The sequence below is a fragment of the Pyrgilauda ruficollis genome, unplaced genomic scaffold (assembly GCF_017590135.1).
Source record: "Pyrgilauda ruficollis isolate IOZ18807 unplaced genomic scaffold, ASM1759013v1 scaffold45, whole genome shotgun sequence".
Classification (NCBI taxonomy): Eukaryota; Metazoa; Chordata; class Aves; order Passeriformes; family Passeridae; genus Pyrgilauda; species Pyrgilauda ruficollis.
Window position 1 is genome coordinate 305,844 of NW_024526044.1, and position 12,384 is coordinate 318,227.

Below are 12,384 nucleotides of genomic sequence, written 5' to 3' on the forward strand. Positions count from 1 at the left end.
CCCTTCCAGTTAGCAAAACTGGGCACTTGACTTACCCTTTCTACATGCTGGTGTAGCAGCTGTGCACTAAATACTCAGAGAGAAATATATCCAAAATTGCTCTCTGAGTTCATTGGATGAATATGAAAATTTACCGCCATTAAGACTGACCTTTTCTCTTTTTGTGTTTTTTAGTTTTCTACTAGTGTTCTCCTGCCTGGTGCTGTCTGTCTTTTCCACCATTGATGAGTACCAGAACAGCTCAGAAGGGGCTCTTTACATCCTGGTAAGTGGGGGCTGACAGTGAGGTATTAAAATAAGGTCAAAACCACAAAAAACCCTGAGACAGGGGGTGTTTGAGGCAAGAATTTAAGCTGCCCCTTGTGAGAAGGGGACCACTCAGTCCTGTGGGTTAGGAATGGGAAAAATTTTTAAAAATCTGGGGTTGCTGAATTCACCATGTCCTCTCCTTCTGTCTGTTTTCCTCTTCCCCATTCCTGCCCTACATCAAATCAAAAGGTGCTCCAGACTAATTAGGGCTTCACTGGGTTTGACACATGAGAAAGGTGAGACAAGATCTCAGAGGGAAGGGGGCATTCACAGGATATTCAGGTGGAGATGGAAAGAGCTCGTGTGGCGTCAAGGGATGGAGGATTTACACCATGCCTGCACCAGATCTCCCAGCACACACAGGCAACCAGCTGAAAAAAGCCAGGGAAAAAGCTGAAATCCCCTTTTGTCATCCTCTAGAATTATTCCTGTTCAGTGATTCCCATCTCTGCTCTTCCCTCTGCATTAACTGAGTTGAGTCCAGGAGACTGGTGGTAGAGAGACAGCGAGGTGTTGATCAGTCCTGTGGTGGGGGAACAAGCACAATATGAGGAGGTGTAAAACTCCAGTTCATGACTACAACGTGCAGCACCTCTCAGCACACTGGGGAGGAGGAGGGAAGACACAGAAGCAGAGATCTGATGATCTCTCCAGCCTGGGCTCTCTGTCGAGTGGTGCAGACTGCTCAGTGCTGCATTTTTCCAAGGTCGTGGGTTTCTCCTGGATTCTGGAGCACGCTCTCCACCATCCTTTTTCCCCCATTAATGGCACTGTCCTCCTTCTCCTCGCAGGAAATTGTCACCATCGTGGTGTTTGGGGTGGAATACTTTGTGCGGATCTGGGCCGCCGGCTGCTGCTGCCGGTACCGGGGCTGGAGGGGACGGTTGAAATTTGCCCGCAAGCCTTTCTGTGTCATTGGTAAGAGCTGAGTGCCTGCGTGAGATTCCCCAGTCTGGGATGGCCATTCCAAGCACTGGCTTGCGTGGTGCTCCAGTGTCTTGCATGTGTTTTGGGGGTTAAATTTCAGCTGCTTCATGCTCACCTTGAGAAGGGGAAAAAACCCCAAAGGCAGAATCCATGTCCTAATCCATGGCCATGCTTTTTGTTATTTGTCACAGGGCTCTCCCTGTTTTCTGCTGGCCTGGGAGCCATCCCAGTGCCCTGCATACCTCAAGTGTCACTGACAGCTGTCCACAGCCACAGAAACAGGGTTGAGCCAGGAGAAGCTGAGCACAGGAATCTGGAATCCTGCAATCCTGCGTCCAGCCTCCACACCAAATTGTTCCCAAGTCATTGAGACTCCGTGTCTCACTTTGCCTTCCCTGGTGCTGATGAGCTGCCTCACAAGGGAGCTGTGAGACTTAATTAATTATTGTTTGTAAAGCACTCAGCGAGTCTCCTGTGAGAGAGGCCATCTGGGCACAGCAGTGATATTTTCTGGGATTAGAAGTGGACAGAGTGGCCATGCCCTTCACTATGGAGGCTGCTTTTGGGAGCTGGCAATGGTCATGTGCAGGATTTCAGTTTATTCCACAGAAAAACACTCCTATAAAATTTGTGTAGCAAATCAGAGAAGAGGAAAGTTTATGTAATTAGGGCTTCACTGGGTTTGACACATGAGAAAGGTGAGACAAGATCTCAGAGGGAAGGGGGCATTCACAGGATATTCAGGTGGAGATGGAAAGAGCTCGTGTGGCGTCAAGGGATGGAGGATTTACACCATGCCTGCACCAGATCTCCCAGCACACACAGGCAACCAGCTGAAAAAAGCCAGGGAAAAAGCTGAAATCCCCTTTTGTCATCCTCTAGAATTATTCCTGTTCAGTGATTCCCATCTCTGCTCTTCCCTCTGCATTAACTGAGTTGAGTCCAGGAGACTGGTGGTAGAGAGACAGCGAGGTGTTGATCAGTCCTGTGGTGGGGGAACAAGCACAATATGAGGAGGTGTAAAACTCCAGTTCATGACTACAACGTGCAGCACCTCTCAGCACACTGGGGAGGAGGAGGGAAGACACAGAAGCAGAGATCTGATGATCTCTCCAGCCTGGGCTCTCTGTCGAGTGGCGCAGACTGCTCAGTGCTGCATTTTTCTGAGGTCGTGGGCTTCTCCTGGATTCTGGAGCATGCTCTCCACCATCCTTTTTCCCCCATTAGTCGGGGCCAAGTGCATGTGCTGTTGGTCAGGAGACAGCCACGAGATTTTGTTCAGTTGAGTGTTTGTGCAGTTTCAGTTTAGATGTAGTGGAATATATGATAGAATAATACAGTATAATAAAGTAATTAATTAGCCTTCTGATATCATGGAGTCCTCCTCATCCTTCTTCCCTTCATCCAGGGGTTGCCTGTTTTCCGATCTGGCAGTGCTTCCTCACCTTTCCCTGCCCTGTGTTCCCACAGACATCATGGTGCTGATCGCATCCATCGCCGTGCTGGCAGCGGGGTCCCAGGGGAACGTCTTTGCCACCTCAGCACTCAGGAGTTTGAGGTTCCTGCAGATCCTGCGCATGATCCGCATGGACCGGCGCGGCGGCACCTGGAAGCTCCTGGGCTCTGTGGTCTACGCGCACAGCAAGGTGAGCAGGGCCCAGGCAAGGACGTGGAGCTGCTCTTCGTGTTCTCCCCACCACGGACACTGCTTTGGTTCAGCTCTCCATCCCAAAGTTCTGCCAGGCCTGGGGAGATTGGAAGGACACCGTAGGTAGCACAGGGGAGCAGCACAGGCAGAGACACAAGGCCTGATGGAGTGCTCCACCGGTCAAGAAGGGAAGGGATAGAGAGATTCCAGTCATGGAACCAATCCCCGGTGTGAGGGCATCAGTTCGGGAAGAGGTTGTTGTTAGTTTTTTGCTTCCTGATGCTGTATTTATGATTTTAACATTTCTCCTGCTTCTTTCACTTTCTTTTCCCCAGAGAAAGCCAGCTTCTCCAGCACTGTGTAAAAATCACAGGAAATTTGTGTGTCTCCTTTGTCCATCCTTGTACTAATCTAATCCAAAAAGAATCACTGCTGTGAATTCTGAATTAAAATTTGGGAGATAGTCCATCCAGACCCCAACTTCACAGCTCCTCTTTTAGTGGTTTGGACCTGCCCTAAGCAGAATCCCCAGAGATCTGGGGGTTCCTATTTCAGTTTCAACTCCACTTCCCTATGTGAACTGGGGAATTATCAGAGTTTATAAAGTCTCAGTTCCAGTTGTTGCAATAATGGAGCTCTTAACCCTCCCTTCTTCATTTGTTTGGATGATTTGGTATTCAGGCCTGGCAGAGCCATGGTCCTATCACAGAAAGTGCCATCACTGATCTCCAGCCAAAGCCCCAAAACCTAAACAAGTGCAGGGCAAGTTCAGATCCAGCAGCAAGCAAGAAACTCAGTGTTTGGAGATGCACACTAGGGCTGCAATTATTCTCTTCTTTCTTTTAATGATCTCACAGGAGCTGATTACTGCCTGGTATATTGGCTTCCTGTGCCTCATCCTGGCCTCTTTCCTGGTGTACTTGGCCGAGAAGGGAGAAAATGAGCACTTTGATACATACGCAGATGCACTCTGGTGGGGTCTGGTAAGTAATTTCCATAGAGCAGCTGCTGGTTATTAAAATAAAATGTCCATTAACCCTCCATCTTCTATCACTTACGTGAGGTATCGACTTAGAGAGTGCTTAGTTAACATTTTTATTAAATGGCCTCAGGCTGTTCCATTTAGCTCTTTTTTTTACATAAACCTCATAGAAATGGTTAGGGGATCACGTTTCTGAATTGGCTGGAGCTGCAGGGGAGCTGAGGACTGGTGTGTTCCCACTCGTGGGATTGAGCTCTGTCATGACAGAGGCAGGTCAGAGAGAGATCCCACACCACGGGACGCTTTGATCATTGTTTTGACAAGTATTGCTGCCCTTTAATTATTTAAATTGCACTTGTGCAAGGTGCTGTCAAATACCCTGGAATAAATTTCATAAAATTAATAAGGCCTAAGTAGCAGAAAGGCTCCAGTGGGGCAAGCACTCCCTGTCACATTTCTGCTGAAAGGGCAGTACTTGTTGTTTGCTCTGTGTGTGTGTGTGTGCATGTGAATTATTGGATTACCCGATTAACAAAGAGAGAATTAATGACATTCTAATCTTCTTGCATTATTGTTCTTCTGCTCCATCACTAGTTTGGCCTTGATTACAAAGCATGTAATGAAAATCCCCTATCTGATCAAATCCCAATAACAGGCTTGGGGAGGAATCAGCTGATCAAGCAGCTCCTCCATTCCAACAAAGGGAAAGAGGCAGTAAATTGCTTTTCAAGCCCCTTAGTTATGACAGAAAAATAAAAAACAAAGCCCAATTTGTCATAACGAGAAAATAAACAATTAAAGAAAAGTGACAGCCCAGATTAGAACTCAGTCTGGGGAGAACCATGGGCAGATTTATCCCTTCTGCTTCTGAGACTGTTTTGCCATTGAGAAGTTCAGGAAAAAAATTGAACTTCATTAAAATAAACAGTTTTTATCAGAGTCCAGCTCATGGATCCAATATGGGCAGATGCTGAGAGATGGGACAAACCAAATTTCAGGTTCAGAAGCTCATCCCTTGGTTTACCTTAGTGTATCCAATGCTTCTTGTTGTCTATAGAAATTACAAAAATATTGTAAACCAGCTTTGCAGTGATTATGGAGAGAGCCTTGCTCCGACTCTGCATTTCAGTAAGGATTAGCCACATTGATGCATTTTTTAACCACTTGTTCAAAATAGCATCTAATTGATAAGGCTTTTAGTGGGCCCAATTAAAAGGCGCTTTGGGATCCTACTTCCATTTGTGTAAAAGTGATTTTTTATTCTAAATGGAATGCATGTTTCCAATGCCACATCAGCATGGTGTCAGTTCCCATCCCTGGGGCCAGCGCTGTCCATGGAGGCTGTGTGATGGGGACAGCCTTTGAGATCAGAAGTCCCAAAGATGTCTCTAATCAGACCATCCCTCTCTGCCTTGTCCTGCCAGTCCCAGGCTCTCCAAATCCTCTTGGAAGCCTTGAGGTTATAGCCAGCATTTCCCACTAGTGATATCCATGGACTGAAGTGGGAAAACGTGTCTTTCCCTGCTGTTTGAAATTCAAGGGACTCTGTCTCCAATAAATCTCTCATGTCCTTCCCCAAAATACAGGCAGCAGCTTGCCAGCTCTCTCCTGGTGCACTGCAATAGCACAAAACCCATCTCTAAATGAGGTGGTGTGAAGGAGCCGTAATTCATCCTCTCAGCCTAACAGGCTGTTGTTAAATAGGGGAGTGGAGACCAGCTGATGGGCACTGCTGGGAAGGCTGGGAATAAACAGCAGCAGGCCTTTGTGCATGCCAATAGCTTTCCTGAGCTGCCGAGAGGCACTTTGGGGGAACGGAGCCGGTTCGCTTCTCCTGCCGAAGGCACAGCCCCTCCTGGGGGAGGTTCCGAGCCACCGCCAGCCTCTGCACCAGATGGCAGCTCTCTCTGTGACAGCAAAAGGCACCAAAACGCTCCCAACTGGTGTGAAACCCAGCACGTGAGCAGGACGGGTGTCGGGGTGTCTCTGCATCTCGTGGAGCTGCCCATCCCTGCTGGTCCCCGAGCTGCACCGTGCCTCGCACAGCTCCGGGTGCACGGTGACCCGGCTCCTCGTGTGCCACTCGGCTCTTGTGGGAGTTTTGGCTGCCTTGTTTCAGTTTTGAGGCTGTCTGACCAAGGGCTGGGCACTGATCTCCTCCCTGCAGATCACTCTCACCACCATTGGCTACGGGGACAAGTATCCACAGACCTGGAACGGGCGGCTGCTGGCGGCGACCTTCACACTCATCGGCGTCTCCTTCTTCGCCCTTCCTGCTGTAAGTGTGTGCTGAGCTCACCTGAGCCTTGTCCCCAGCCCCTGGAGCTGGTGGCACTCTAACAGCTGTGATGTGATGAACTCAAGAGACCTCCTGACTCTAATGCTCTGTGGCTTTTGAGTCAGACAATGAGGGAGAAAAATGGAAAGCCTGTTTGAATATCCACAACTTGGGAATCATGTGCATGAGCAAATAGGATGGGAACTCTAGATTTGGCTCTGCACAAATATTTATGGAAGTAATAAAAAGCATTTTTTTCCCCAGAAGGCTGTTCCTTGGGGTAATTAATGACTTTAAGATGAAGGAGGGTAGGTTTAGATTGGATATTAGGAAAAAATACTTTCCTGTGAGAGTGGTGAGACCCTGGCACAGGTTGCCTAGAGAAGCTGTGACTGCCCCATCAAGGCCAGGCTGGACTGGGCTTGAAGCAACCTGATCTAGTGGAAGGTGTCCCTGCCCATGACAGGGGGTCAGAATGAGGTGAGCTTTAAGGTCCCTTCCAACTCAAACCAGTCTGTTATTCTGTGATTACACCATTTCAGCAAATTCCTCCTGTCCCTTTGGCAGTGCATTTCAATGTGTTGCAGATAGGGATTCCAATGGGGGTAATCTGCTGAATGCCAGCACTCTGGGGTTCTTTTGTATTTTATCACTTGGCTGGAGGTAGTTTGGGAAAATTTGCAATTCCAGTGAGTGCCAGCAAAGTCTGCTGCCCCTTGGAGAGTGTATGCCATGGCTACCAGAATGGAGGCTCCCTTCTTCTTCTATGTTTGAATCAAAAAATGAGGAAAAAACCTTTGGAGGAAAAGCTGGCCACAATTTTTAAGTGGAAGCTTAACTGAACCCCTGCTAGTGGCAAATTCTTGTTCTTTTCCCCAGGGCATCTTGGGTTCGGGATTTGCTCTGAAGGTTCAAGAGCAGCATCGACAAAAGCACTTTGAGAAGAGGCGAAACCCAGCAGCGGGCCTCATCCAGGTGAGGGTCACATCCAGGGAGCCTTGTGGTGACACCATCCTGGTTTTAGGGGGCTTCACAGACTTTTAGAAGTTGGGGAGGAGAAAAATGGGGCCTTGTGTGTAAGGTGTGAGACAGCAGCTGGTGACTGGTTTTGTCTGGGAATAAATGCCAGAAAATCAGCTATGGGAAAACAGCATATGTGGTAGGGAATCTAGAGAGAAAAGGGATGGAATTCAGCAAGCAGCCAGCTCAGCAAGACAAATGCATTAGGACAGTCTGTTTTCACCCTTTTTTTCTCCCCAAAGAGAATATTTATCCTGATTTAAAGGTACAGTTGGGAGCACTTTCTTCACGAGAACAGATGTCCGTGCAGAAGGCTTGCCTAGTTGTATGTCTTGGAGAATTGAAATTAGTCATTTTACATTCCCCTGCTCCTCTCTCTCCACATTTTTCACTTCTTAATGGGCAACAACATCCATCCTGACCTCAGCCTGGCAGTGAATGCCTGGGACCTGCAGCATTTTTAACTGGACACACATGGTCAGGAGTATGATGGCACCACCCCAAGTTTGTCACTTATCAAATCAAGAGGAAGGCAGAATGCTGGATCCATCCCATAGGACTGGGTGTTGGTTGAGGTTTATAAACCCAGGGGTGGTTCTGGCCATGCCTGGGTGCACAATCCCAGTGGGTTTTCTCTTGCACAGGCGGCTTGGAGATTTTATGCCACCAACCTGTCCCGGACAGACCTGCACTCCACCTGGCAGTACTACGAACGCACCGTCACTGTCCCCATGTACAGGTACCTCCTCCTCCAGCTTCCTCCTCCACTGCCTTCCTCGTGATGCCACTGTCTCCATAGTTATTTTTGTTATCTGAATATATAATTTTGCTTATTTATTTACTTTTTTTTTGTGGTTGAAAAGTTGATTTTGATTTCCTAAGGGCTGGTATATGCTTTTGCAGTTTTTTTTTTTTTTTTTGCTTTGTATTTTTTCATTGTTTTTATTTTTGACTTGATTTTAATTTCCGTGTTGCTTTGTGTTTTCTTTTTTTCTTCCCATGTCTTTGTGTGTGTACATGCTCTTCTTTTCACCTTTATTTCTCCACGCCTGCTGGTAGTTGCATTGTGTTGTGACAGTTGCCGTGCCCAGGTGTGAAGACTTCCCTCCAAGCTGCCCTGGATCATAGGTAAACACCACCCTCACCCTACCTGCAGCTCCTTGTGTCCTCTCAGGATCTCCTTGCTGGTCCAACTGGTCTCTAATGGTCCTTCTGCCTTTCAGCAAACTTCTCTCCCACCCTTGACCAGCCTGGCCCTCTCCCAGGTGCATTTTCCCTGGGTCCTCCTTTCCTTTCTTTTCCTTTTTTATCTCTAAGAGGAGGAAAACTAACTCAGGATTCAGGGAGCGTTTTCCCATTTCTTGTATCTCATTTATCCATCCCAGGGAGTTGACACAAGCAGGGAATGACGTTGGAGCTGTGATGGATGAGGCTGCTGAGCACCAGAGTGTTTTAGCAGTACCCACCTGCCTTGCTCTACCTGCAGTAAAACCAGGCAGGTTTTTATGGTGAAACCACACAGGTTAGAGCAGTGCTGTGGAAATTCACAGCCTCCTGGGATTTGGAGCTTCATGGAGCTGGGGACAGAGTCCGCTGCCATGCCTCCCAGCCCTCCAGGACATGGGGAAGCACTGCATCCTTCATGTCCCCTTCGGGCCTGGTGGCTTCTTCAGAAGCTAAAATGCACAATGTTCTATTCATTTTCACCCCACACCTCCCTGTATCCTGGGCAGGGCCATGTGCCCCTTCCTGGTGTATTTTTAGAGCCTATCCGTGACTCTCTGTGTTTGTAGAATAGTTGGATATGTTTGTTAGATGTTCCTGTAGCTCTGTGGGCTTTTGTTGGGTGTGATGGGGCTCCCTGTGCCCCATCTCCGTGCTCCCATGCAGGGCTGTGGCCCAGCACTGGGCTGTGCCACTGCAGGAATAATCCCTTCCTGATTTCCCATATTACTGGTGCCTTCTAGCCCTCAGGCAGACAGCCTGGATGTATTTCCTGGGGTAAGCTTTAGCCTGTAATTCACACACAGCAGCCAGCCTCTTAGCCCATCATAAAAACCTGTTGGAAGTCCCATTGTTGTGGTCAGTAAGTTCTCATTGGATTCATTCCCAGTGTGTGTCTGATTGGTTGCTTTTTCCCTAGAAATTTATGAACCAACTTGAAGATTTTATCTAAAAAACCCAAACAACAACAGCAACCCAACAGAAGAGAGCAAAGCTGTTTTCCAATAGCATTAAACCCACCCATTGAAACTCTCCCTCCCAGTACCTGACCCTCTGGCTGTACCTTTGCAGCACTGCCTGGGATCAGCTACTGGAGAGGATGAGGATGGAGCTTGGCCCAAAATCCGCTGCAAAATGCAGGCACTCAGGGCTTGTTTTCAGTGGACTTTGCCAGATTTTACTGCTCTTTGAAATACTGAACTTACCATGCAGCCAGACATGCAGTGACACCCTTTTGATTACCTGTTACACAACCCCCTTGTTAGAACCTGTATTTCCACAGAGCTAATATGCAGGAGGAAATCTGAGCTAAAGATCTCCAGAAAAGGCTAAATAGAAACTCTGGGGAGGAGAAAGAGGAAAAAAATGTAGTTTGGAGAGCCTCTTATCTTGAGTAAAAAGCCAGGACAGATTTGTAGCAGGGTTGTAGCAGTTTTGCTGGCTGCTGCTGTGGGTTCTGCTCAGCCCCACACAGCAGTGTCACCCTGGGCTTCCTTAGAAATGGATTTCTCTGAACTCTCAGCTTTTCCCTTAAATCCCAGCTCCTGTTTGTGCTCAGATCAAGTGAACATCACTTGGGTGAGTGAGCTGTGTGTGCACCCATGGATTCAGCCCTCAATGAAATTGTTTTACCAAAAACCAGTGAACTCCTGGTTATATTTTGAACACTGTCAAATAAATTAAGTGGATTTTTTTTATTTAAGAAAAAAGGGAGTAACTGTATGTTCTGGCTGCAGCTTGCATCACTCTCACTGACCATCTCTCCTTGCCTCCCCACTTCCCCAAGCCAGCTGCAGGCACTGGCAGCCCTGTGCTGCTGCTGCAGCCACAGCAGCACGTCAAGCCCAGCACCCTCTTAAGGCTGTGGCTGCTGACATGTGGCTGCAATGCACAGTGTGGTGTGGAAGTGGGCTAGAGGAACACAAAATCCCCTCTCTGGTGCCTGGGGATGATCTGCAGTCACCACTACCTCGGCATCCTTTCTGCTCAACACTGAGCTGCTCATTCCTCATAGCAGGAGCCTGTGCCTTTAGCTCATCTCTCTTCCCAAGGCATCTCTGGAAAGGCTTGGCTGCTTGATGTGAGAAAATTGTTACACATGCCTTGGAGGAGCTTATATGGCTCCAGAGCATCACTCCAATCACTGCAGTAGAGCTACTCTGATTTGTTTGGGGGAAAATATGGTGGCCTCTGAGAGAATCCCAGATTTCATCTTCAAATCCAAAATGTGGCAGAACCAAATTCTGAAATATGCACAGGGCTTCTGTGTGTGCAGGTGTGGTTTGGGTTGTGATGCACGAGTTGGCTTGGTGCACCCAGACATCATAAATAACCTGTTCTGCGTCAGCCACTGGATTTATTGGGAAAAATATCTGCTCTTACTGTCACTCATGAGAGCAGGGCCCTGCTCTGAACTGCTGTCCTGTATTGGCCTTCACTGAAAAAACCAAACCCGTGGGCACATCCTGCCCGTTCAGCAGCCCAGCCCAGGGTATCCCTGGCTGGTGGAGCCAAGGGCTGTGGACGTCCCATGGAAGGTCTCTGGGAGGCCCCCACACTTTCCCTGCCCCGTGGTGCCCATTTGCTCTCAGAGCAAGGTGCCAGCTGCCTGTCCCCGAGGGTGACACGGGCGTGCCATGGCTCCTGAGCCAGCCACAGCGGGAGCCAGCTCAGTCCATGCTCCTGTGCCCACCTGTGGGCCTGGCCACAGCATCTGCTCCCGGGGACACACTTCGTTCATATGCTAATTTTCTTTATTCTGTTTCTTTCCCCCTCTCCTCCACCCCAACTTCCCCCCCTGTTTTTCTTTCTCTTACCCCTTTGGTTTTCTTTGGTGAAAACACTTGAAAAGCACGCAAACGCAAACGTATGGTGCCTCCAGGTATGAAGTGCATGTGACTCTGAAAGTGTGTGTCATGTCACTCCTTGTTCTTCATTTGGGACTGTAACATGCAAAGCCTTGAATTTTAAAAAAAAAACCCAAAAAACAAAACAACAAAACAACACAAAAAAAGAGACAGAAACCTTTGAAGATGAGTTTTTTTTCCCTCATGAGTGAAAGCCCAAAGCAGACACGCCCTGCTGCTGCTACAGACTAAACCCTGCACCTCCATGTACATTTTAGCTATTGGTACACACAAGTGTTGGGAAACTGCCAAAATGATGATGTCAGGAAGGAGAAGGGGAGCGTGCTTGATAAGCTTGCTTTGTTAAGGATGATTTCTTGATGGTCTTTCCAACCTTCCCTGATCCATGCAATGCTTAACAAGAAAACATCCCCATTCATCTTCCATTGCCCTCTGCCCTCAGTCCCATGTGTTCCCTCTCTCCAGCCCTCTTCTCCCATCCTTCATTGTGTCATTTATCTGGCTCTGAGCTGCAGGAGTTGTGCCCACCTGGCACTGAGTTTGCTGGTGTGGTGGCACCACAGGGCACATCAGTGGTAGCACAGAATAAACCTCCAGAGCAGCTGTGCCTGCTTTTGAGGGTAAAACCTGGAGAAGAGAAGGATCTGGGATGTTAAACTGATATGATAATTCATTTTTTCGAGTAATCCATCTGTTTTTTTGGTGAAAGAATGCTTCATCTCAGCAGGACTTTTCCATTTCAGTTTTTAGTTCCAAGACCCACCTAGAGCTAAGCAGTTATTAGCCACAGTTATTCAATCTGGGACTTAACCTTTTGGGATCAATCCAAATGCAAAGTCTTGGATATGGCTGTGTAAGATTTATGATAAATAATATTATCTCAGGTTCTGCAGAAAGGAGTAGATTTGCAAATCACAGGAGTATTTTATATGAGATAGGTATCTGAAGGTGTAGTCAAGTTAATATTTTAAGATGGGGAATAAATGACTTTCATTTCAAGACTGCAGGCCAAGCTCTGTTCTTAGAGCAGTTTAAATCCTCCCTAGATGCAGTAATGCCACTAGAGCTGATGTAATTTAGTGTCTGATTTCGAAACCCAGTTCCAGTTTTCACAGATGCAAGTTTTACA

At 47.8% G+C, this 12,384-nt stretch overlaps 1 protein-coding gene across 6 annotated transcripts in view; it reads left to right on the top strand.

The window, feature by feature from the left end:
* The window catches only part of KCNQ2 (potassium voltage-gated channel subfamily Q member 2), a 64,415-nt gene that overhangs the window by 22,808 nt on the left and 29,223 nt on the right, over positions 1-12,384 (top strand). For 4 of the 6 annotated variants that reach the window (XM_041478468.1, XM_041478467.1, XM_041478469.1 and 1 more), the window contains exons 2-9: positions 175-265; positions 1,101-1,227; positions 2,707-2,882; positions 3,742-3,867; positions 6,034-6,144; positions 7,024-7,119; positions 7,809-7,903; positions 11,240-11,269. In XM_041478468.1, coding sequence (XP_041334402.1) covers positions 175-265; positions 1,101-1,227; positions 2,707-2,882; positions 3,742-3,867; positions 6,034-6,144; positions 7,024-7,119; positions 7,809-7,903; positions 11,240-11,269 — 852 coding nt within the window. Of the gene's footprint in view, positions 1-174; positions 266-1,100; positions 1,228-2,706; positions 2,883-3,741; positions 3,868-6,033; positions 6,145-7,023; positions 7,120-7,808; positions 7,919-8,046; positions 8,052-8,223; positions 8,262-11,239; positions 11,270-12,384 lie in introns of those variants that run through there. The other 2 variants (XM_041478472.1, XM_041478470.1) reach the window with 2 other exon arrangements.